Source organism: Pristis pectinata, chromosome 5 (genome assembly GCF_009764475.1).
Source record: "Pristis pectinata isolate sPriPec2 chromosome 5, sPriPec2.1.pri, whole genome shotgun sequence".
NCBI lineage: Eukaryota > Metazoa > Chordata > Chondrichthyes > Rhinopristiformes > Pristidae > Pristis > Pristis pectinata.
Window position 1 is genome coordinate 33,919,827 of NC_067409.1, and position 26,525 is coordinate 33,946,351.

General features: G+C 41.2%; 1 protein-coding gene across 1 annotated transcript in view; it reads right to left on the minus strand.

Moving 5' to 3' along the window:
* Positions 1–26,525, minus strand: part of malrd1 (MAM and LDL receptor class A domain containing 1) — a 198,322-nt gene that overhangs the window by 105,693 nt on the left and 66,104 nt on the right. The window contains exons 15-16 of the mRNA XM_052016179.1: positions 21,271–21,562; positions 9,237–9,482 (exon numbers count right to left, since the gene is read on the minus strand). Coding sequence (XP_051872139.1) covers positions 9,237–9,482; positions 21,271–21,562 — 538 coding nt within the window. The remainder of the gene's footprint in view (positions 1–9,236; positions 9,483–21,270; positions 21,563–26,525) is intronic.

Sequence of the window (26,525 nt, forward strand, 5' to 3'; positions counted from 1 at the left end):
AAAAGACCAGAAACTTCCACAGAGAAAGAGACAGAAAAACAGGACCACCTGTACACAATGAGATTGGTGGAGGCTTGACGGTGGGCTCTACACCTGCTCAAAATGATCTTACAAAGTGCCAGCAATGTTTTAAGTTAACTTAATTCAGGGCCCAGTGCCTTCAGCTGGGCATGTGCTTAGCCACAACATGGGTGCATATGCATGACTCACTGAGGGCGAGGTGAGATTTGGAAGTATGGCAAGATGACACCCGGATTCTCCAGAGCTGTGTGCATGTGTAAAAGGGCATGTATGCTTCATGCCACCAACATTTTATCAGCTTTCCATGAGATTTGCTCCACTGTGGAGGATGAATATTATGGACTGAGGGTAGTGCTTGAACTTGTATATGTAACTCCTCAAAGGAATGAACTAGGGAACCTTTGGGTTGGAAGCAGCTAAAACAACCTGGAGATCATTGTTCAGACAATAAGACAGTATTTCTGCTAACTATCAGAAATTAGTTGGACTCAAGCAAATCCAGAGTTCTCGGGTATGGACCTGACACAAGAAAAAAAGGAAAAGCAGAAAGCATGACTCTGTTTCACTGAATGATCAATTCTAGGGACAAATTGCCAAAACCTTAATTGGAGCCTTAGGCTACCACATTGTTTTTGGAGGATGACAGTAAACTTACATGGAGCAGCACGGTAGTGTAGCGGTTAGCACGACGCTATTACAGTGCCAGCGATCAGGGTTCGATTCCCGTCGCTGTCTGTAAGGAGTTTGTACGTTCTCCCGTGTCTGCGTGGGTTTCCTCCGGTTACTCCGGTTTCCTCCCACATTGCAAAGACGTACGGGTAGGTTAATTTGGGTTTAAAATGGGCGGCGCGGACTCGTTGGACCGGAAGGGCCTGTTACCATGCTGTAAATAAAATTTAACAAAAAATGATCGAACTGACTGCGGCCAAAATACAAATTACTTCAGCAAGCTCATAATTTTAAAAACATGATACTTAATGCAAAGCCCATTGCTGCAGTCACCAGCTGCCATCTGAAGTCTGTTCCTTATGCTGTGCTGGTGAGCACTAGGTTTTGCTGAAGAGTTAGCAGAGTAGTCACTTCTTTCTGCATGGAGCACTTTATTTACTCTGTACTCAAAGCAAGTTGATCACAATTGCAAAAGAAGCCTATCTAAAGCTTTTAAAAATCAGATTCCAGCATCTGCATTCTCTTATATCTCCATTTTAAAATCAAGTATTTAGTAAGGAACTTTTCCAATCAACATTTTTGTTTTGTTGGTCAGCTACAAAATATTTTCTCTTTGCCCTCTCTCTGCATAGAAAGCATTGCTTATCAAACACCCGATAACTTCTACGTAATCCAGAATTAGAAATCATCAACTTGCTGCAGGAGTACCAATGGAGTTTAACCAGTTAAATCTGTACAGCTTCGCAGGACAGTATTCTGTCACCATCTGTGTGACAAGAGCATAGACAAACATAATTCCATAACTTAAGCAGCTAAGATAAGCCTATTCAAACATCCTCTCATGTCAACAGCATTTACTCAGTTCTGACTGAAATAAAGCCTTTGTTTTGCATTGGTATTGACTGCCTAATCAGGTCCTAATTATCATACCCTTAGAGGAATTTAAAAAATAACTGTTCATATCTTATATAATACCTACATAAGTCAGCTTGTTGTAAATGGCTTTAATTGCAGTCTAAAGAACATCTACATATCCCTGTGATATTCTGCTGTTAGTTACCCGTTTGATAACAGTTATGGCAGAACTAAAAGAATGGTAAGCCTTTCCATGATAAGAACATAAGAAATAGGAGCAGAAGTAGGCTATTTGGCTCATCAAGCCTGCTCCGCCATTCAATAAGATCATGGCTGATCTGACCGTGGACTCAGATCCACCCATCTGCCTTTTCCACATAACCCTTAATTCCCCTACTATGCAAAAATCTATCTAACTGTGTCTTAAATATATGTAATGAGGTAGCCTCCACTGCTTCACTGGGCAGAGAATTCCACAGATTCACTACTCTCTTGGAAAAGCAGTTCCTCCTCATCTCTGTCCTAAATCTACTCCCCTGAATCTTGAGGCTATGTCCCCTAGTTCTACTTTCACCTACCAGTGGAAACAAACTTCCTGCCTCTATCTTATCTATCCCTTTCATAATTTTATATGTTCCTATAAAGATCCCCTCTCATTCTTCTGAATAAATACTAATTTGGCCTGATCCCAACCACCTGTAATCTTCCTATCAGTCACCTATCCCTCTCTCTTTCCTCTGACATGCAAGGGAGAAAGCTTATTTGCATCCACAACATACGGAATGCAGGGATCATTTGCATAGCCTAATGCACACCTAAAATTGACTCTCACAATGATTGACGGTAAGACTTTAAAAAGAGCTAGGAGAGAGGGAGATGAGTGAGAGGGGTATACATGACCTTGAGGAAGATTAGAGACAGCTGAGATCGAGGATTATGATAGCAGGGACTGGTGAAGGTGAAGGTGGTGATAGGGTCACAGATAGATGTGGAACATGGTTTGAATCTGAAAGCTAGGAAGCACAGTGGCTTTCAGTCCCACATTCAAACAAAGATTTTTAATACATTTACCATTATGGGCAAATGGACCCAGTTCTTCTGAATGTTGCTGGTGTGGTCCTGGCCGTTAGAATAAAGCGATATGGTAAAGTCTCAAGAACAGCACTTCATAGAAGAACAGCATCTCATATCCTGCCTGGCTATCCTACACCCAATGGTATGAACACTGAATTTTCCATAACCCACATTGCCCATCCTTCTTTGTCCCGCCTTCTGGTACCACCCTCACTCTCCCTATCACCCTCCTCCAACTAGTTCCACTGCTTATCACCCACACCCTACACCTTCTGATTCTCCTATCCCCCTCCCCCAACTGGTTCCATCTGACCCTCATCCCTCCCTTATCTGGTTTCACTTATCATCTTCCTTACCAATCAGGTTCCGCATCTGCAGCCTTTTGTCTCCACTTATCACCTTCTAGCCTCTGTTTCCACCTCACCTGGCTCCATCTAGCCCCTTCTTTCCTCTCTTATCTATCTCTACCTATAATGCACCAGCTACTGTCTCTCACCTCCACCCCTCCTCCTCCCTGCTCTTTCTGCCCATTATCTCCCTACACACCTGGATCTACCTATCACCCGTCAGCTCCTGTTTCCCCCCTCCCACTCATTTCTTTCTACTGGTTATCTCCCCTCTACACTCTCAGCCCCGATGCAGGGTCTCAACCTGAAACATCAACTATCTCTTGGCCTTCCACAGTTGCTCTCAACCTGCCGAGTTCTTCCAGCAGTTCGTGTCATGTTCCAGTATCTGCAGGATCTCATGTCAGCAAGTCTCAGATTGTGCCATCTCATTGCCTTATGGAAAGAAGCTAGTGTTCATCTTCAGTTTCAGTCTTGGACATTTATTTTGCTGATACTAAATATAGCTACTGCATTTTCAAATTGTGATAAGTTAATGCTGCCTGCCACCATGCTGGAAGGTTAGGCATCCACTTAGTACCTACCAGTTATGCATGGTATGATATAATTTCTAAGTCATTATTATTTACAAGAGATTTTTTTGTAAATAAATTGAAATAATTGACATTATGCATCACAGAGTAGTAATTTACTGAAAACTTGGTTGGAAGTATTTTCACTTAAAAATAAAGAAAATCATATCTGTTTTTGTTTCCCAAATATATCCTTGGGTTTGTCTGGTAATTTCATCATCAAATTGAAACCAACTTTTGGGGTTGTATTTATATGTTTTATTATTGTTAATTATTTAGATCTGCCATTACAGGGAGTACATAGTTAAATATTAATGGGGATATTTTTCATCGTGTCAAATAACAGACAACTATCACCTTTTATAAGTGCTAAATGCTCAGTATTGTCACTTCAGCGTGTTGTGTTCTGCATCCAAAATTCATTCCATTGACTACAATGGACTTCATTGAAATAAACTTTGGAGACAGGAATACAATGACATAACTATATATTGTGCTTAGAATTGCCAAATGGGGTTGAATTTCTAGTCAATGAGTCATAGTACTACAGCACAGAAACAGGCCTTTCAGCCCATCTAGTCTATGCTGACTTGATCTTCTGCTTAGTTCCACCTACCTGTCTCCACTGATCACCTGGCTCCATCTAGCCTCTTCTTATCTATCTCTACCTATCACCCACCAGCAACTGTCTCTCACCTCCACCCCTCCTCCTACCTACTCTATCTGCCCATCATCTCCTTGCTCACCTGTATCCACCTGCCAGCTCCCGTTTAACCCGGACCATATCTCTCCAAACCCCTCCCATCCATGTACCTATCCAAGCTTCTCTAAAATGTTAAATCGAACCATCATCTACCACTTCTGTTGGGAGCTCGTTGCACACTCATACCACCTTCTGAGTGAAGAAGTTCCCCCTCAGATTCCCCTTATACATTTCACCTTTCACCCTACACCTATGTCCTCCGGTTTTAGTCTCACCCAAACTTGGGGAAAAAGCTCTATATGCATTCACCCTATCTATATCCCTCATAATTTTGCATACCTCTATAAGATCTCCCCTCATTCTCCTGCACTCCATGGAATAAAGTCCTAACCTATTCAACCTTTCCCTATTACTCAGGTCCTCAAGTCCTGGCAACATCCTTGTAAATTTTCTCTGCACTCTTTCAAGCTTATTGATATCTTTCCTGTAGGTAGGTGACCAGAACTGCACACAATACTTGAGATTCAGCCTCACCAACATTTTGTACAACTTCAATATCCCCTGATTTATGAAGGCCAAAGTGTCAAAAGCTCTCTTTATGACCCTATCTACCTGTGACACCACTTTCAAGGAACTAGGGATCTGTATTCCCAGGTCCCTTTGTTCTACCGCACACCTTAGAGCCCTACCATTCACTGTATAAATCTTACCCTGGCCTGTCCTCCCAAAGTGCAACACCTCACACTTGTTTGCATTATATTCCATCTACCATTTGTCAGCCCATTTTCCCAGTTGGTCCAGATCACTTTACAAGATTTGATAGTCTTCCTCACTGCCCACTATGCTGCCAACCTTGGTGTCATCCACAAATTTGCTGATCCAGTTAACCACATAATCTAAATGACAAACAACAACAGACCCAGCACCAATCCCTGTGTCACACCACTAGTCACAGGCCTCCAGTCAGACAGACAACCATTTACTACCACTCTCTGGCTTCTTCCGCTAAGCTAATGTCGAATCTAATTGACTACTTCATCCTGAATGCCAAGTGACTTAACCTTCAGGAGCAGCCTCCCATGTGGGACTTTGTCAGAGACTTTGCTACCCCACGTAGACAACATCCACCACCTTTCCCTCATTGACCTTCTTGGTAACCTCCTCGAAGAACTCTATAAGATTGGTTATAGACAATAGACAATAGGAGCAGAAGTAGACCATTCGGCCCTTCGAGTCTGCACCGCCATTTTGAGATCATGGCTGATTCTCAACAATCAATATCCTGTTCCTGCCTTGTCCCCATATCCCTTGATTCCCCTATCTATAAGAAACCTATCTAGCTCCTTCTTGAAAGTGCCCAGAGAATTGGCCTCCACTGCCCTCTGAGGCAGTGCATTCCACAAATTCACAACCCTCTGGGAGAAGAAGTTTTTCCTCACCTCTGTCCTAAATGGCCTAGCCCTTATTCTTAAATCATGCCCCCTGGTCCTGGACTTCCCCAACATCTGGAACATATTTCCTGTCTCTATCTTGTCCAATCCCTTAATAATCCTGTATGTTTCAATCAGATCCCCTCTCAATCTTCTCAATTCCAGCGCGTACAATCCCAGTCTCTCTAACCTCTCAGCATAAGACAGTCCCGACATCCCCGGAATTAACCTCGTAAACCTACGCTGCACGCCCTCTATAGCCAGGATATCCTTCCTTAACCCTGGAGACCAAAACTGTACACAATACTCCAGGAGTGGTCTCACCAGGGCCCTGTACAAATGCAAAAGAATCTCTTTGCTTTTGTACTCAATTCCCCTTGTAATACAGGCCAACATTCCATTAGCCTTCATCACTGCCTGCTGCACTTGCTCATTCACTTTCAGTGACTGATGAACAAGGACTCCTAGATCCCTTTGTATTTCCCCCTTACCTAACTCCACACCATTCAGATAATAATCCGCCTTCCTGTTCCTGCTCCCAAAGTGGATAACCTCACACTTATCCACATTAAACTTCATCTGCCAAGTATCTGCCCACTTACCCAACCTATCCAAATCACCTTGAATTCTCCTAACCTCCTCTACACATGTCACACTGCCACCCAACTTTGTATCATCAGCAAACTTGCTAATGTCATTCACAATGCCTTCATCTAAATCATCAACATAGATCGTAAACAGCTGCGGTCCCAGCACCGAGCCCTGTGGCACCCCACTAGTCACGGCCTGCCATTCTGAGAAACATCCATTCACCCCTACCCTTTGTTTCCTATCCGCCAACCAGTTTTCTATCCATGTTAATACCCGCCCCCCAATTCCACGAGCCCTAATTTTACCCACCAATCTCCTGTGCGGCACTTTATCAAATGCCTTCTGAAAGTCGAGGTATACAACATCCACTGAATCTCCCTCGTCTATTTTCCTGGTTACATCCTCAAAAAACTCCAGTAGATTAGTCAAGCATGATTTGCCCTTTGTAAATCCATGTTGACTCGACCCAATCCTATCATTGCTATCTAAATATGCCACTATTTCATCCTTAATAATGGACTCTAGCATCTTCCCCACCACAGATGTTAGGCTAACTGGACGATAGTTCCCCGTTTTCTCCCTCCCTCCTTTCTTAAAAAGTGGGATAACATTAGCCATTCTCCAATCCTCAGGAACTGACCCCGAATCTAAGGAACATCGGAAAATGATCACCAATGCATCCACAATTTCTAGAGCCACCTCCTTTAGTACCCTGGGATGCAGACCATCTGGATCTGGGGATTTGTCAGTCTTCAGCCCCATTAGTCTACCCATCACCATTTCTTTCCTAATGTCAATCCACTTCAGTTCCTCTGTCACCCTCTCTGCCTTTTGTCCATCCTTACTTCTGGGAGATTTCTTACGTCTTCCCCCGTGAAGACAGATCCAAAGTACTTATTAAATTTGACTGCCATCTCCCTGTTTCCCGTAATAATTTCACCCGATTCGGTCTTCAAGGGCCCAACATTGTTCCTAACTAACTTCTTTCCCTTCACATACCTAAAAAAGCTTTTGCTATCCTCCTTAATATTCCTGGCTAGCTTGCCTTCGTACCTCATTTTTTCTTCCCGAATTACCTTTTTAGTTAAATTCTGCTGCACCTTAAAAATTTCCCAATCTTCTATCTTCCCACTCAGCTTGGCTCTGCCACACTTCTTCCTTTTTAACACAATGCTATCTCTGACTTCCTTTGTCAGCCACGGTGGCCCCTTTCCCCTCTTTGAGTCTTTCCTTCTCTGGGGAATAAACTGATCCTGCACCTTGTGCATTATTCCCAAGAATACCTGCCATTGCTGTTCCACTGACAATTCTGCTAGGATGCCCACCCAGTCAACTTTAGCCAGCTCCTCCCTCATGGCTCCATAGTCTCCTTTGTTCAACTGCAAAATTGACCCTTCTGATTTGCCCTTTTCCCTCTCCAATTGCAGATAAAAACTTATCATGTTATGGTCACTACCTCCCAATGGCTCCTTTACTTCCAGTTCTCTTATCAAATCCTGCTCATTACACAGCACTAAATCCAGAATAGCCCTCTCCCTGGTCGGCTCTCGTACCAGCTGCTCCAAGAATGCATCCTAGAGGCATTCTATAAACTCCCTTTCCTGGGGTCCAGTACCAGCCTGATTTTCCCAGTCCACTTGCATATTGAAATCCCCCATAACTACTGTGACATTACCCTTGCCACATGCCAACATTAACTCACTATTCAGCTTGCACCCAATATCCATACCACCGTTCGGAGGCCTGTAGATAACACCCATTAGGGTCTTTTTGCCCTTACAGTTCCTCAGTTCTATCCACACTGACTCTACTTCTCCTGATTCAATGTCCCCCCTTGCAAGGGACTGAATCTCATTCCTCACCAACAGGGCTACCTCACCCCCTCTGCCCACCTTCCTGTCCTTACGATAGCACGTATACCCTTGACAATTCATTTCCCAGGTCTGATCTCCCTGCAGCCATGTCTCCGTTATCCCAACAACATCATACTCACCCATTTGTATCTGAGCTTCAAGCTTGCCTACCTTATTCCTGACACTCCGTGCATTCAGATATAGGATTTTTAACCCATTTCTCCTCTCTCCATTCGTATTAATGTTCTGAAATTGTGTAGTTCCTACCTGTCCTCTACCCTCCATCTCGCTATCCTCTCTCTCATTCTGGATCCCCTACCCCTGCAAATTTAGTTTAAACCCCCCCGAGCAGCATTAGCAAACCTTCCTGCAAGAATGTCAGTACCCCTCCAGTTCAGGTGTAAACCGTCCCGTTGGAACAGATCCCATCTTCCCTGGAACAAATCCCAATTATCCATAAACCTGAAGACCTCCCTCTCGCACCATCCCCTCAGCCACGTATTAATCTGGCTAATCTTCCTATTCCTCTCCTCACTCGCATGTGGCACAGGTAGCAATCCTGAGATTGTTACCCTGGATGTCCTGCCCCTCAACTTAGCACCTAACTCCCTGAACTCCTTACGCAGGACCTCCTCTCTTTTCCTGCCCACGTCGTTAGTCCCTACATGGATCACAACATCTGGGTTCACGCCCTCCCTCCTGAGAATAACCTGAACCCGATCTGAGATATCCTGGACCCTGGCACCAGGGAGGCAACAGACCATCCGGAATTCCCGATCATCCCCACAGAATATCCCATCTATCCCCCTGACTATAGAATCCCCTATCACTACCGCTCTCCTCTCTTCCTTCTTCCTCTTCTGAGTTGAGGGTCCACTCTCGGTGCCAGAGACCAGACCTCCGCAACTAGTTCCTGGTAGGTCATCCCCACCAACAGACATGACCTACCACACATAAAGCCATGTTGACTATCAGAGGTTTTGGTATAAATTGCTTCATCGCATCAAGCATTTGTCAAATCAACACAAAAGGTTTAACAATCATGTTCAATGATATCACAGTTCAAACATTCCATTTATCTGTAATAATGTTTATCAATGGCACATAAGTTAATGATTTACCTTTTTCATTTCCAAGGCTCCGATCATTGGCAGGACGTAGACCCTGAAATGAACCCTGTCCCAAGATCCAATCAAAGTTATCTGCCAGGGAGTTCTTCCAACCACATTGTCCATCCTCAAAGGTGCAGGATGTTCCACATTCTTTCTCATCTGTATTGTCACCACAGTCATCAAGAAAATCACAACTCTGTTCCATTTGATAGCATTTTCCATTCTGGCATGCCAAATAATTGGGTGGGCAGGATCCTGCAAAAAGAAGTATTTCCCATGAATACATTTAAACAGATCATGAAGAGATCATTGAGGTGTGTCTTGCATTTGGTCCGTGGAGCCTTCAGTGAAGTTGGTTCACTGAACATTTATTGTTGCCTTTGATCTATTTAATGCACTCACCTGAGGGGGCTTTCTGAAGGAAAATTCTTATTTGCAGTGTTATCTTTAAAATACCTCTACAGAATTTTCTTTATTGTGTTTAAAAATGTAAAATATAATTTTATTGCCTTAATATGAGCAGCAACAACAGGAAACTCTTCTTGTCACCCACAAATTTGCAACATATTCAAACTACCTTGTAGGCATCAATTAAAATGGTGTGATCCCCCATTCTACCTGACCAATAACTTTGGCTGAGCTGAAACTCTGTTTGAAGTTCCTGAAATTTCACTAACTGATGTGCATTTTCATTGGCAGTAAGTATTGCCAGCCAATATAATTATGGATTAAAACCACATGAATCTGATCCAGTCCTCATCAGTGCCAACAACTTCCAGCAGGCATCAATATTCACTGATCATGTGCATGGCTCTCAGCTGATTCTAATGTTTTTAGCCTTGACACTAAAAGACTAATCTGGATGTATCTATTGGCATCTCAGCTGAAATCAATTAACACGACATTATATTGTGTATAAATTCTGCAAATCTTCTCATCTGTTATGCATTTACACATGAATATATGCCAATATAAATCCCTATTAAGCAGCACTATATGCTTTTGGGATTTAATTCTACTGAAGTTAATGGAGCAGAAGTTTGAAGGCAGGATAAAACACACAGCTTCTTGTCCTATTAACCAGCATGAATTTCCAGGTGGTTGTTTTTATTCATATATATATTTTATTAGACTCACAGGAAATGAATGAAATAGATGCATTTTTTTTTGGAAGATCTAAGCTTTTCAACCTATAGAGAAAAATTCTTGAGCTTTCAATATGCCTCAAGGCATCTTTATATTTCCGGAAATCCCTGTAAGCCCTTAGTTCCACGGAAGTACCAGCAGAAAATGCTAGCGCTAACTCTCATACTAAACTCTCTTTCCTCAGCAACTACCAAGAGGAAACTTTCCCCTGAAGGTTATGGACATTTAAAAAAGAAAATTATAGATAATTTCTTAACATTCTTGAATATTTTAATGTATGGAACTATTCGATGAACTTTTTCCACGCTCAGTAGTGAGCTAATTACAGGCAATCATCAGCTTTTCCATTTTTCTAATCACCTCTTTGATTTTATATTATCAGTTGATGATAAATATACAAACAAAACCAGCACATCTGATCTCTTGATGCACAACTTTATATGAGCATTATTTTGCTCTTTCTGTGTTTACATGCATTAAGAGATTTACATGGAAAATTTGGATCCAGAATTTGTCCATAAAATGTTTGAACTTGATCTTGAAAATTTTAACCATAATTTAACATTGGGCAAGATCGCACCAACTTGGGTAGCACTGTGGCAAAGCAGACGACATTGCCTCCTCTCAGCTCCAGGGACACAGGTTCAATCCTGATCAGCAGAGCTGTTTCTGTGGACTTTCAACATTTGGCCTCTTCCAATGATGCAAGAAGATATGAGAAGTTTTACATAAAAAGGCACAATCAGCTCTGTGCAATTTGCTTGACCACATCTATATGGATCAGACTGGTTTCTGAATGATTTTCCGACACTGTCCAAAACACGACATTTGTGCCGTTAAGTGTGATCTAAAGGTTTTTGCATAAACTTAAAGCTGTTTCTAATCGTTAAAAATAGCATGAGTAGAAAAAAATCCAAAAAAACTGGATAACCCATTCCACTATTAATTTGGATACCATGGCTATGTTAATAGTTTCGAGTGTCCTATGTTTAACTGTCGTATTCTCATCTTTAAATGATGAAATACCTGAAATGAACAATAATGAAATACTCGAAATGAACGAAAGATGCTGCTCGACCCATTGATCCTCCAACAGATTGTTTTGTTGCTCCAGATTCCAGCTTCTGCAGTCTCTTGTGTCTCCATGATGAAATATTAATTGAGTTTTAAGATATTTCCAATATTGGTTTTAAATACATTTTTTTCTAGCTGACTATATACTAAATAAGTGAAAGCTGTACATCTACATAGAATGAAGACACAAAAAAATCTGCAGATGCTGGAATCTGAAGCAATGTACAAAAAGTGCTGGAGGAACTCAGCAGATCAGGCAGCATCCATGGAGGGAAATAAATAGTCGACGTTTCAGGCCAAGACCCTTCATCGGCCCGAAATATCGACTGTTTATTTCCCTCTATGGATGCTGCCTGACCCGCTGAGTTCCTCCAGCACTTTTTGTGTATTACATCTACATAGAATCTCCTGTTTACTATGCCCTTAGCGAGTTAACGTAGGCTGCTATCTGATCACCTTCCCTGGATTATCTGTCTAATAAACTTAAACGGTTACACCAAACACAATCAAGCCTTTCATCAGAGGGTTTCAATGTTGGACTATTTCATTTTACTTAGGTTAACAAATCACCTGGAGCTTAATATAACCTGAAAATGTCCCTTTTTCTCTATTTCTCTCAACCATGGATCAATAATTATTCAAGTCTTCCTTAGGACCTTTTTACGAAGAATAAGAAGAATTCAATAATGACAAGGGAATTTAGAAAAAAATTCCTTGCAGTCTAATAGTCATGAAAAACAATTCACAATGAAGTTTGTTAACCTGAATACTTTTACAACCATGCCTCGGCTGAAAACGGCAAAAGTCTCTCGAGAAGAGAGAAAAGGGTGAATAGTCACAGTCCTTTTCCCAGGGTTGGAGTATCTAAAACTAGGGGGCATAGGTTTAAAGGGAGAGGGGAAAGATTTAAAGGGGACCTGAAGGGCAGGTTTTTCACACAGGGGTTGGTATGTGGAGTGAGCTGCTAGAGGAGGCGATAGACGTGGGTACAATTACAATGTTTATAAAAAAAACACTTGGACAGGTATATGGATAGGAAAGGTTTAGAGGGATATGGGCCAAACACTGGCAAATGGGATTAGTTTAGATAGGCATCTTGGTCGGCATGGATAAATTGGGCCAAAGGGATTGATTCCACGATGTACAACTCTATGAATAGAACATAGAACATGTTCAACACAGGACAGGAACAGGCCCTTCAGCCCACAATGTCTGTTCTGACCATGATGCCAATTTAAACTGCACATCTACATCTATCTAAATCCCTAGTTCCTTGCCTGTTGATATGCCTCTTAAATGTTGCTATCGTATCTGCTTCTACCACCTCCCCAGGAAGCATGTTCCAGGCTCCTACCAGTCTGTGTAAAACAAAACTTGTCACATAAATCTCCTTTAAACTTTGCCCTCTCACCATGAATGTATAAGCTAACTACTCCCAGCGTACAGATGATTTTCATTTATTGTGAATTAATTAGACCTTCCATAAAAGCATGTCAAACACCATGTATTGTGTGTCAGGTGGCCATCCTGCTTATGTATAAGAATACACCAACAGGAGGAGGATATTTAGCCCCTCAAGCCTGTTAAATAATGAGATTGTTGTTGATCTGCAACTTAACTCCACAAACCTTTTGGTAAGCAAAAATCTAATAATCTTAAATTTCAAGTTAAAATGTGACTTAACATCAGTTGCCTTTTGCAGAATTCCAAACTCCTGAAAGGTCTGGCAACATTTTTGGACTGTCTTCACGCCATAGATTTCACAGCCAGCAGAAATACTTTGTCTCGATCGACAAAATTAATATTGAAAACTTCAAACAATTTAACCCATAATATTTTAGATTCCAGGAATTTAAATGATGTTTAAAATTCTCCAAATACAGCTCAAGTTATACAATCCATAGACTACCCAAAGACTTCCCACCATTTAGAGGGTGCAAGTCAAGAGTACAATTTCCTGATTTTGAAATTTATTGAGATGAATATTCTTAAGGCATAACTAAATTATCTTAAAGTTACTTACTAGAGTTACTATTTTGGAAGGGATTGAAGTTCATACTGGTGCCCAAGAAGAGCAGAGTGAGCTGCCTCAATGACTATCACCTGGTAGCACTCATATCTACTTTGATAAGGTGCTTTTAGAGGTTGGTCATGGTTAGAATTAACTCCTGCCTGAGCAAGGACCAGAATCCACTGCAATTTGCCTACCGCCACAATAGGTCTACAGTGGACGCAATGTCATTGGCTCTCCACTCTGCTTTGGAGCACCTAGACAACAGCAAAACATATGTCAGGCTGGTGTATATCTATTACAGCTGGGCATTTAACACCATCATCCCCTCAGTACTAATCGGCAAGCTTCAAAACCTGGGCCTCTGTACGTCCCTCTGCAATTGGATCCTCAACTTCCTTATTGGGAGACTACCCCATCAGCAGATCGGCAACAACATCTCCTCCTCGCTGACAGTCAACACAGCCGCATCCCAGGGATGCACGTTTAGCCCACTGCTCTACTCTCTGCACTCATGACTGTGTGGCTAAGCACAGCTCAAACACCATCTATAAATTCGCCAATGACACCACTGTTGCTGGTAGAATCTCAGATGGTGAGGAGGAGGTGTACAGGAGTGAGATAGATCGGCTGTTTGAGTGGTGTCGCAACCACAACCTTGCACTCAACATCAGCAAGACCAAGGAACTGACTGTAAACTTCAGGAAGGGGAAGTCGGGAGAAAACACACCAGTCTTCATTGAGGGGTCAGCGGTGGAAAGCGTGAGCAGCCTCAAGTTCCTGGGCGTCAATGTCTCAGAGGATCTACTTTGGACCCAACACATTGATGCAATCATGAAGAAGGCACATCGGTGGCTCTACTTCGTTAGGAGTTTGAGGAGATTTGGTATGTCACCAAAGACTTACAAATTTCTATAGATGCACGGTGCAGAGTTTTCTGATGGTTGCATCACCACCTGGTATGGAGGCTCCAATGCACAGGATTGCAGGAGGCTGCAGAGGGTTGTAGACTCAGCCAGCTCCATTATAGGCACAACTCTCCCTGCCACTGAGGACATCTTCAAGAAGCGGTGCCTCAAGAAGGCAACATCCATCATTAAGGACCCTTACTATCCGGCACATGCCTTCTTCTTGTTAATACCTTTAGGGAGGAGGTACTGGAGCCTGAAGACCCACACTCAACGATTTAGGAACAGCTTCTTCCCCTCCTCCATCAGATTTCTTATAGGTCCATGAACCCATGAACACTATCTTGTTATTCCTTTTCTTTTGCACTATTTATTTATTTTGTAATTTATAGTAATTTTGTGTCTTTGCACTGTACTGCTACCACAAAACAACAAATTTCACAACATACAAGTCAGTGATAATAAACCTGATTCTGATTCCCATAGTCCAGTCTAATCCCAATGAACATCTCTAGAAAAGTCAATGGTATCTACTTTCCTTTATCTCAGTTCTGGGTTTTTACCAGCAAAGTTATGGCAGACAATAAATAATCACTAGGATTTCATCCCACAATTTATAATCACATCTATCATGTTATGTATACTAAAAATCTTGTGTCCCCATATACTTCCTGATGTGCAACACTTACCTCCAGTTACATTTTATAACATCACTCTTGTTATTATGATCAATGTAAAACAATGGCACTTGCTGGCCAAAGATAGCTGGGAATCCTTTCCTCTATTGGTAATTCTGCCTAAACTTACTGGCTCATTCCTTCAAGCTTTAGATGCTTTCCTCTTCCATTTTGATTCCTACCAACTATCCCCAATGCTCCTTTCACACCCTTACCCTGGTTCCCACATCTTTCTACTCCTTCTTCTACCATGTCAGACATTATGTCTGTGGCATCAACCTCCTCTTCTCTCAATTCTGTTTTCAAACTGCTAATCATCTAAATTCCCTTCCTAGTTCCCCTGTTATTTGCCATTGTGAATAGATCCTTCTTCCTGCCATTTTCAGGACAACTGTCATCACATTTCTCTGTAGAAATCAAAGCCTTAAACCATTCTGACCTTACTGTCAACCCATCTCCATCCTTCATTTATTCTTTATTTGTGTGTGTGGTGTGCAAGAGACCGTGAAAAAGAGAGAGGGAGAGGAGGAAATGTGAAGGTGAGGAAGAGAGACAGAGAATTCAATTGTGACAAAAATGGCACTGTATTTACAAGGTTAGTTTATGTTTAATTTACAAACATTGTTTTAATTATTGTTTGTCAGTGGAAAAGAAAAATCTCCCCCTCCCCTTACCACAAATTTATAATCTGGTGATATATTTATGAAGCAGGTCATTCAGAAATGTGAAAAACAGGCAGAAATGTATTCATTAATGGTCTCAGCATTAGAGATGAAGTGCATTAGGGTGGAGGAAAGGAATTATCAAAGATTGGCTGGCTATGCAGAGAAGAAGCCTTGACTTGTCCTTGTCCTCCAAAGAGACCTTAATGTATTAAAAGGCTTTGGATGAAGAGAATGAGAGACAGTTAAACTTGACATGTCAAATGTTATGGTGGGTGACTTGACCAATTGTGAAAAGAATGTTCAAACCGATGGCATCTAATTTGTTGGAAGTAGGTAGAGGCTATTGTTGAGAATGACAGAATGGGAGATGATCAATTAGTTGGAGGAAGAAAAGCTATTCAAGGGAACAATGTATAATATATTTAAATTTCCTTGGTGTTGAAGATGATTTCATGACATCTTGGATAATAAATCTAGGTCGGCTTCATAAGAAAGCTATTACAATTGATTTTTCTGCTCTGGATGCCCAATTGGGCCTATTTTTTAGCTGTGTGTCAGAGGAAGAATGGTTCACATTGAGACTCGGTGGCTTTTGGCTTTGTGCAGATAAGGATTCAAGAGACATTCCTGTGACCCAAAACTACTTTTCCTCTGTCTTGCTGGTCACAGGCCAGAATACACCCATTGAAAGTCATTAAGAGGCCTTCATTTTTTCAGCTGTTTTAAGACCTAAGAAAAATGAGGTAACCTGCCTTAATGACTATTGCGCAGTGGCTCTGACATCCACCATCATGTTTTGAGAGGCTGGTCACGGCACACATCAGCTCCAGCTTCCCAGACAACCTTGACCCACTGCAATTTGCCTACCGCCAAAACTGGTCCACAGTGGATGCCAGCTCCCTGGCCCTACACTCATTTCTGGAGCATCTGGATGGTAAAGACACCTACGTTAGACTATTGTTTATTGACCACAGCTCCACCTTCAATATTATAATTCCAAGCAAACTCATCTCCAAACTCCGAGACCTGGGACTCAACCCCTCCTTCTGCAATTGGATCCTTGACTTCCTGACCAATAGAATGCAATCAGTGAAGATAGGCAGCAACACCTCTGCCACTGGTGCCCCACAAGGCTGTGTCCTCAGCCCCCTACTCTACTCCTTATACACTCATGACTGCATAGACAGATTCTGCTCTAATTCCATCTGCAAGTTTGCAGATGATACCACTGTACTGGGCCGAATCTCAAATAATGATGTGTCAAGATACAGGAAGGAGATAGAGAGCCTAGTGACATGGTGTCACGACAACAACCTTTCCCTCAATGTCAGCAAAACAAAAGAGCTGGTCATTTACTTCAGGAAGGGGTTGTGCACATGGTCCCATTTATGTCAATGGTACTGAGGCCAAGAGGGTTGAAAGCTTCATATTCCAAGTAGTGGACAACACCAATAGTAGTGGATACCACCAATGGTATGGCAACTGCTCTGCCTATGACCGCAAGAAACTGCAGAGAGTTGTGGACGCAGCTCAGCACATCATGGATACCAGCCTCCCCTCCATGGACTCTGTTCAGGAAAATTATTGCTGGCATTCTCCTTAATCATCCCCTCTCAATGGCTGAAGAGCTGTATCCTAAACTTCAGTGTGGATTCCTTCCATCTAGAGACACCGGGGATGCAATCTCCTGGGGAACACTCAAAGTGGGGATGGAAATCTCAGAGTGGCACCAAGAACCTCAATTCGGAGCACGTAAAAGCCCAGTATAAATGAAAGGAGTGGACTACCTCACAAACTACTCACCCACCATCTCATCAAGCACCTCCTGCCCCATCTGTGAAATAGTTTGCAGATCCCACATTGGCTTCATTAGCACCTCAGAAAGACAGTACTAGAATAGAAGGAGGTAATCATCAATCAATTTGACCCTGAAATACCAGAGAGAAATGTTGCCACAGGGAATTCCACATTGATCCTGCCAGTATCCTGCAGGATCTTAGCTCTTCCTTGACAGGCAACCTGAGGGCTCCCACTAACAGGAGCTGCAGAGCAGCCACAGAGTATGAACTGCTTTGAAGTCCACTATAATTGGCACCCAAGAAGAGACTTTTAGTTTCTCTGCCAAGAAGGAACGGAACTGGCTTGATGAGAATGACCTGAAGCTAATTAACCTGAAATACAAGGTATTCCTGGATTGGAAATTCCACCATACCTCAAGGAAAAAGAAACAGCTCTACACTCACCTGAAAGCAGACACCTGGAAGAAACCCTGAGAGCTAAATTACAGGTGGTGGGTAGGAAAAGCATGGGAGGTCCAGCAATTTGCTAATAACCATGAATATGTCTGGATTCTTCAGTGCTTAAGCTCCCACTCCACTGAAAGGCCAGGTGAACTTATCGCAGACAGAGAGGCAGCCAGTGTTCACTAAAAGATATACTTTGATGACTTCCTCAATAGTGACTCCATCCTTGATGCAAGTGCCCTTAACTCCATCCCACAGCTACATAACTCTATCCTGATACTCTTAAACTGTAGGTCTGTTTTCCAGTGACACCAGAGGAAGATTCAAGTTCTTGAACACATCTTTAAGAAGAACAGGAACGTGTTGTATTTCATATTTCAAATTCTGGCTTTGATAATTTCACTATATTCAAGTCTGACCTGCAGTACATCAAACACAAAATCACATTCATACGACAATTGCACACAAAATTGTCCTGCAGCACTCGATTACAATATTGTGACAGATTCTTCAATACATTGTTTAATCACAAATGGTCACATCTGATCTTTGATTTCCGGTTCCTACTTGTAGCTTTCTACATTCTCCAAAGATTGAAGTGATTCTGTAATCTCTTTCTCTCTTCATCAAATGAGATATTTTCCCTGGGTTTCCAAATGGCACGTGTATCCACTATCAATGGCCTTGCTTTCTTATACTCTCGTATCTTTATTTTGAACTGGGATACTTTCAAATACAACTATAGTTTTTTGCCGTGAAGAGCATCTTTGTCCATTCCACATGTCCTGAAAGTATCACAACCTTTTTCATAAACACCAAAGTTCCAAGTATGGGTCTGAGTTACCATTCTGCATTTTTCCAGCTTTAACAGCTACATTGATGATCAACATCCACTACCCATTGTATTTCCTGTGCTCAAGTCTGAACTCAAATCCCTATTGCTTCAGGTCTGCCCCCTGATGTTACTGTGACTAAGCATGAGCTTTCAGTCTTACCCCCATGCTGTGAATATACTGTTGTTTGATACACTCAATGATCTCGTTATTTTGAGCAGCTTCAATTGTCTCGCATCCTACCCTTATCACCACTGACAGTATCTACCACTGTGGGCTTCTATTCTCTGTTCAAGTGATGTTCAGATTGTGCAGAGTAATATTTAAGAAAAAGAGAACGCTGGAAGAGGTGCCTGGTTTATTCCAAGTTCTTGTTATATACACAACACACATATTCTTTATTTATATGCTTCTACTGACTTTCTCATATTTGTATACTTTCTGCATACCTAAAGTAAAGCAAAAAAGATTTTTTTGAAACTCATGGGGCGAAAGGTGGACAAATCATTGGGACCCAATGGTCTGCACCAAAGAGTTTTGATGGTCCATTATCTCTGCAGCCACTTCCTTTAAAAGTGTAATTTGGTTGAAATTTTTCAAAAATTGCTAAACTCCGGGAGGGTGCCAGAAGATTGGAAAACAGTTAATGTAATCTCCTTGTTTAAAAAAGGAGGAAGAAAGAAGGGGAGGAACTATAGGCCAGTTTAGTTACTCTAGGTTAGTTTAAAGTCTATTGTTGGCAAGAAGTGAGAGTCAATAATCAAAGAGGAAACAATTAATCATTTAAAAAAGCTGAATATAATTCAACCCTAGTCTACGTGGTTTGATGAAAGGTAAATCAAATTTGACAAATTTGCTTGAATTCTTTGAGGATGTGACAGGGAGAGTCATAGAGTCATGGAGCAACACAGCACAGATACAGGCCCTTCAGCCCAACCAGTCCATGCCAACCATGGTGCCCACCCAGCTCGTCCCAATTTCCTGTGTTCAGCCCATATACCTCCACGCCCTGACCCTCCATGTACCTACCCAAGTGCTTCTTAAATGATACTATTGTACCTGTCTCAATCTCTTCATCTGGCAGCTTGTTCCATATACTCACTACCCTCTGCGTGAAAAAAGTTGCCCCTCAGGTCCCTTTTAAATCTTTCTCCTCTCACCATAAATCTATGCCCCCTAGTTTTACCCTGGGGAAAAGACTGTGACCATTCATTTTATCTATGCCTCTAACTGTTCTGCTTCAATGTAAATGACAAGGGATGTGTGCAAACCATTGAAAAATACTTACCACAATATTAGCCAACATTCACACACACCCTCTCAAACATCCAATGTGTTTTACAGCTTTGAAGTGAAATGTAATTCCTGCTGATAGAGAGGAACCTGTAGACGTAGTCTACTTAGATTTCCAAAAGGCATTTGACAAGGTACCACAGAAGAGGCTGGTGCATAAACAAACACCTCAGGCATTGGAGAAAATGTGTTAGCATGGACTGAAAACTGGCTATCACATAGAAAGCAAAGAGTTGGAATAAAATGGGTCCTTTTCAGATTGGAGGGATGTAACGAGTGCAGTACCCCAGGAGTAGGTTCTTGGCCTTCAATTGTTTTCTATTTATATTAATGACTTGGAGGAGGGAATTAAATGTAAGATTTCTGAGTTTGCCAATGATATGAAAATACAGTAGGTGGAAGAGCATGCTGTGATGAGGACATTGTGATGCTGCAATGGGATATAGATAGACTGACTAATTGGGCAAAAACCTGGCAAATGTGTTTAATGTGGGGAAGTGTGAATTCATGCACTTTGATAAGAGGAATCAAAAGACAGATTATTATTGTAATAACAGTGGAACTAATCCAAAGGAGATTCACTAGGCTTATTCCTGCAACGACAGGGTTGTGCTATCAAGAGAGGATAGACAATTTAGGTTTGTATTCCTTGGAATTTAGAAGATTATGGGATGATATCATGCAAACATATGAGATACCAAGGGGGATTGACAGGAAAGATTTTGAGGTGTTTTCACTAATGGGGGAATCATGAACAAGGGGACATAGCTGCAAAATAAGGCACTGGTCATTTAAAGCTGAGGTGCATAGAAATTTCTCCTCTCAGAGGGTAGTGAATCTCTGGAAGTCTCTGCTTCTGAGGGTGGTGGAGGCCAGATCATTAGCTATGTTTAAAGTGGAGACCAAATATTTGAGAGAGCAAGGAATTGAGGGTTGTGAGAACTGGCACAGAAGAAAAGTTGAGGCCAACACAGATCAGCCATGATCATTTGAATACTGGGGTAGGCTTGAGGGGCCTGGTGACCTACTCCTGCTCCTATTTTTTTTCTGTGCTAGATTCTTTCCATCAGCAGCCTTTTAAAGCTGAAGTCCAATATAAATATGAACCAAATGTTCGAAATATCTATACCAGCTGATTGTTTTAAATTAGCTGAAAATCTTATGCATGCTTTATATAACTCATCATCACGTACCTGTTGGAGGATGTGGAGTCGGTTTCTTCTGAAATGCAGTGTTGGAACTGGTGCATTCTTTTGTGAAGGTGATGTCGTCAAGTGATATGACTCCTTTTGACCCTTTGCCCACCCATCCTTCTAGCATTATCTCATAGTCTTCATCAGCTCTGAGGGCGATTTCAGCTCGTTGCCAGTAATGGCCTTGGTCACCTGTTAAGTTGAGAAGTGATGTGCGATGACCGGATAAAGTCTGTAGGTATACTATTAACGATCCATTAATATCTCCAGCCATATGGTAATAAAAAATAATCTGCAAAAGAAAAAACAATGGCATTCTTAACCAAAGAGCTTTGTGAGCAGTGATTTTGAGATTTTGCATAATAGTTAATAACACTGTACTTTTCATCTGGAACAAATGTAAACATAATTTGCGTTCAAAGCAGTGTGTGTAACAACAGCACAATTGCATACTGCAAACCTACCACAAAACAGTAAAACTATTCATCATAGCCCATACTTGAAAAGTAATACATTCAAAAGTAATCTGAAGAAACAATAGTTCAATTGCTGCAAGTAGGAAGAAAGTAAAGGCAGTTTGTATTGATATGCTCAAATAAAAATTAGATAGCTGTCTTTCAGTAAGTAAGTCATATGCTCTTGATGCCCCAGGTAGATTTGGTCTTTTTTTTGTAGATCTGACCATACATCTTTCTCCTGCAAACCCATTCTCAGAGAATTATAATTCTTTTACATATTCTGTCAAAGATGTTTCATTCTCACACGCTTCTTCAGTTAATTGTTATCACACACAATCCTGTCACACACTCACAGACTTCATCTTTGAATTCATTGTTAAGATTTTCTTATTTAAAATATAAAAGGATAAATGAAAAGAAAACCATTCTACAGTAGAATATGGAAAGAGACCAACTGCACCCGTGCTGGCCCTTTGGAAGAGCCACCAATTAACCTTCATCCACTGCTTTTTGGCAATGGTTCTGCTGTATAACCTTCCACCTTCAAGAATTTATTCAAAGTGTTTTGAAAATTACTGTTGAATTTACCCTCAACATCCTTTAAAAAGAGTACATTCCAGAGCAAAACAAATCAGTGCATGTTTTAATTTGCTCATGTTGACAATCACCATAAACCCATGTAACTTTGCTGCCAAACTGTCTACCTTTTTCCTCATTTACTTCATCAAACTCATTTATGATTTTGATCTAAACAATCTCAGCTTTTCTAGTTTCTCCACAAATTGAAGTCTCTCGTAACCAGTACCATTCCTCTCTGCACACTGTTTGAAGGGCTTGACATTCTTGTCAGAGCACAGAATTGAAGCCAATATTCCATATGAGGCTGACTGAAGTCGTATCAGTGCTTAGTATTATTTCCTTGCTATTGATCTCTCCACATCTATTAATGCAGCTAATATTTTAAGTCATTTTCAACATATTTGTCTACTTTAAAATTCACACATTTGTTTCACCTTTTAAATCTGCTTTATATCAGTTCTCCTAATTCTTACTGCACAATGCACCTTTAACAGTACTGCCATGTTTCTGCCCATTTCACAGACATTTTTTGCTCTCTTGGTCCGTATCATATTTCTTATTGTTGATGACAATTGAGGTTTGTTCCATCTGTAAACTTCAAATTTATGCCTTTTATATCTACATCTACGTCATGTATATAAAGCAAAAAGTGCAGTAATCCTCTTCCCATTCCTTGGCATGTACTGGCACATACTTCCTTCCAGTCTGAAGACTTAACCAGCTTTCTTTCCTGTAGCCAATGCCATTTCCATTCCCCACTGTCTCTTTAATCCCAGGCTTTAATTTTGTTTACAGGTCTGGAGCATCAACACCATTAGGCCCAAGTACTCATCATTTGAACACTGGATTAAGGTTACACTTTCAAGTATCCAGAGTAGGCCTTAAACCCATAATGTTCTGATTCAATGACATGCTACTGCTGAGCCAAGTTGACAGAAGTTCTAGGTGGAAAGTGGATAACCCTCTAAAAATGAAGGGAAACAAGTACAATCCAGTTCATTTACGATTCATTGCTAGAGAAAAGAGTTTGCAGAAGGAATTTTAGGGATTATATTCTCGGTTCATATGCTAGACTTTCAAGATCATAATCTGAGTATTCCTTCTGGTGCCTTGTACTGGACAAAGCCCAGACAGGTAAATATATTGCTAATTTGTTAAAGAAACTGAGAGGAAGAGATGGTGTCAAACTGGATGAGTGAAAGTGTATAAATGTGGTTAGCTTTATTTGTGCTAAATTGACCTAAAGTTCTTTCAGAAAAATGTGAAAAGAGGTTGTTCAAAGAAGTATGGAAAGGGAAAAACAAAGCAGGTTATAAACAAGTTAGTTGATGTGAAAAATCAAATAAGAGAAGTAAACCTGGGAAGAATACATTAAACCTATAAAGACGTAATTATGAATGCTTGAAGCACTCGCCAGCATTTGAGGTACTGGAAAATATAATGCAAAGAATATCTCAAAAACAAATTTAAACACAATTGGTGGGGATGCAGAGAATACAGAGGAGCTAGTGGTCTGGAAATGACAGATTGTCAGGAAATAAGATAGTGTAACTCCGTACGTCAACATATTCTGGGAAATAAAAGGATTTACTTCCATTGGTGCAGGGCAAGCTTTCAAGCAAAGCCTCTGGAAATGAAAATACAGGAAGCTGTAGGTTGAAATAATAGAAAGGCAGTTTATTTCTAGGAGGAGATAAGGAAAGCCTTGGTGAATGGAAAGGTCAGACTAATAAAGAATTATAATAGCCTAAATACAAATTGGGCTCAGCATCCTAGCAACTGAACAAGTGAATCTAATGTATGACTGTTTTCTGACCTACTGCAGTAGATGGCCACAAAAGTTGCCTTACAAGCTGACCTGATAATCACAAGTGACCCAAATAGCATACTGATGATAAAAGTCACAGCACCAGTGTGCAACGAGATTCAATTTAGCATTTTCCAAGATAAAGTGATTTTGTGTACTCTTACTCAGGCATACACATTTAAAATAGATCCATCTCAAGGCAAAACAGATGAGCTGAAACAAATCATCTGTTGATGGACTCAAAAAAGAATTCATTATGAATGGTCGATGAACATCAAAAAAACTGCAGATGCTGGAAATCTGAAATAAAAATAGAATATGCTCATTGAAATTCTGTTGAACATTAAATGTTTCTCCATCTTCAGATGCCGTTTGACCTGTTGGGTGTTTCTGGCATTTGCTGTTTTTATTTTATTAAGAGAAAGCATTCAAAGATACTCTACTCAGTACACAGAAAGGACAAGCAAATGCATATTAATCTGACTTGTAAGGATTTTTAGATGAGTTCTTCACAGGAAAGATTTAGAATAGGAAGTTACTTTAAAATAGTTTTCAACCAAAATGTATTTTTAAAGTTTTTATAAAGGAACAGCTCTTGCTGCAGTTTGTAGAATGTATATCAAAGCCAGATTTTGATACTGTTATCCAGAGTAACCAATACAGAAGTTATGTCATCTCAGAGCCTGCCAATGAACATACTTGCAGAGGAGGGATGGATTATCCCTGCTTTTTTAATGCTTGTCTCATGGGCAGGGTCAAAGGTAGATCTTGTGGACCTCTCTGGTCAGACCACCTGCTCATCTGAGATCTTGGACGTCTCTTCATCGGTCCGTGACCCAGTCTAAAGTGTGACCACAGTGTGATAGCCAAGGTACTCTACACATCAGTAGACTTGAGTGCAAGAAGCCTACATGTATCCCTTCACGAAAATTGCATCTAATTGGCACTTGTGTGAAATATTGAGGCTCTGGTCAAGCACGGTAGGGCAGGCACGATAGTGTAATGGTTAGCCTAATGCTATTACAGCACCAACTACACGGGTTCAATTCTGCCCATTGCCTGTAAGGAGTTTGTATGTTCTCCCTATGTCTGCGTGGGTTTCCTCCAGGTGCTCCGGTTTCCTCCACATTCCAAAGCTGTACGGGTTAGGAAGTTGTGGGCATGCTATGTTGGCGCTGGAAGCATGGTGACACTTGCGGGCTACTCCAGAACACTCTACGCAAAAAAGATGCATCTCACTGTGTGTTTCGATGTACATGTGATTAATAAAGATATCATATCATCTTATCTTAAAAGAGGGAAGCATACATTGGGTTTAGGAGGGAACGGATGAGGTGAATCCCTTGATGACTATAAAAAGATTAAGAATACATTTAAGGGGGAAATCAGGAGTGCAAAGAGAGGGTATGAGATGGATCTGGTAGGTAAGGTTAAGGAAAATTCCAAGAGCTATATTAAGAGTAAAAGGGTAACTAGGGAGAGAGTTTGTTCCCTTAGAGATCAGCAGAGTTGCCTATGTCTCGAGCCGCAGGAGATGGGTCAGATTTTTAACGAATATTTTTCCTTGGTGTTTACTGTGGAGAACATCATGGTTGCTCAAGAGATAAGAGAAACAAGTGGAGATGTTTTGGAGGACATTCCTATTAGCAGGTATTGGAATTGGTTTATTAATATCTCATGTACTGAGGTACAGTGGAAAACTTTATTTTGCATGCCATCCATACAGATCAATTCATTACACAGTGCATTGAGGTAGTACAAGGTAAAACAATACAGAATGCAGAATAAAGTGTCACAGCTACAGAGAAAGTGCAGTGCAGGTAGACAATAAGGTGCAAGGTCATAACGAGGTAGATTGTGAGGTCAAGAGTCCATTTTATCATACTAGAAAACTGTCAATAGTCTTATAACAGTGGGGTAGAAGCTTGTCCTTGAGCCCGGTAGTATGTGCTTTCAGGCTTTTGTATCTTGTGCCCAATGGAGAATATCTGGGTGGGTGAGGTCTTTGATTATGCTGGCTGCTCTACTGAGGCAGCGAGAAGTATAGATAGAGTCCCAAGGAGGGGAGGCTGGTTTCCATGATGTGCCAAGCTACGTCCACAACTCTCTGTACTTCCTTGTGGCCATACTAAACCACGATGCATCCAGGTAGGATGCTTTCTATGGTGGATCAATAAAAATTGATAAGAGTCAATGGGGACATTCCAAATTTCTTTAGCCTCCTAAGTAGAGGCACTGGTGAGCTTTCTTGCCATGGTGTCCTATGTGGTTGGACCAGGACAGGCTATTGGTAATGTTCACTCCTAGGAACTTGAAGCTCTCAACCCTCTTGACCTCAGCATCATTGATGTAGACAGGAGCATGAGCACCACCCCCCTTCCTGAAGTCAATAACCAGTTTGCTGATATTGA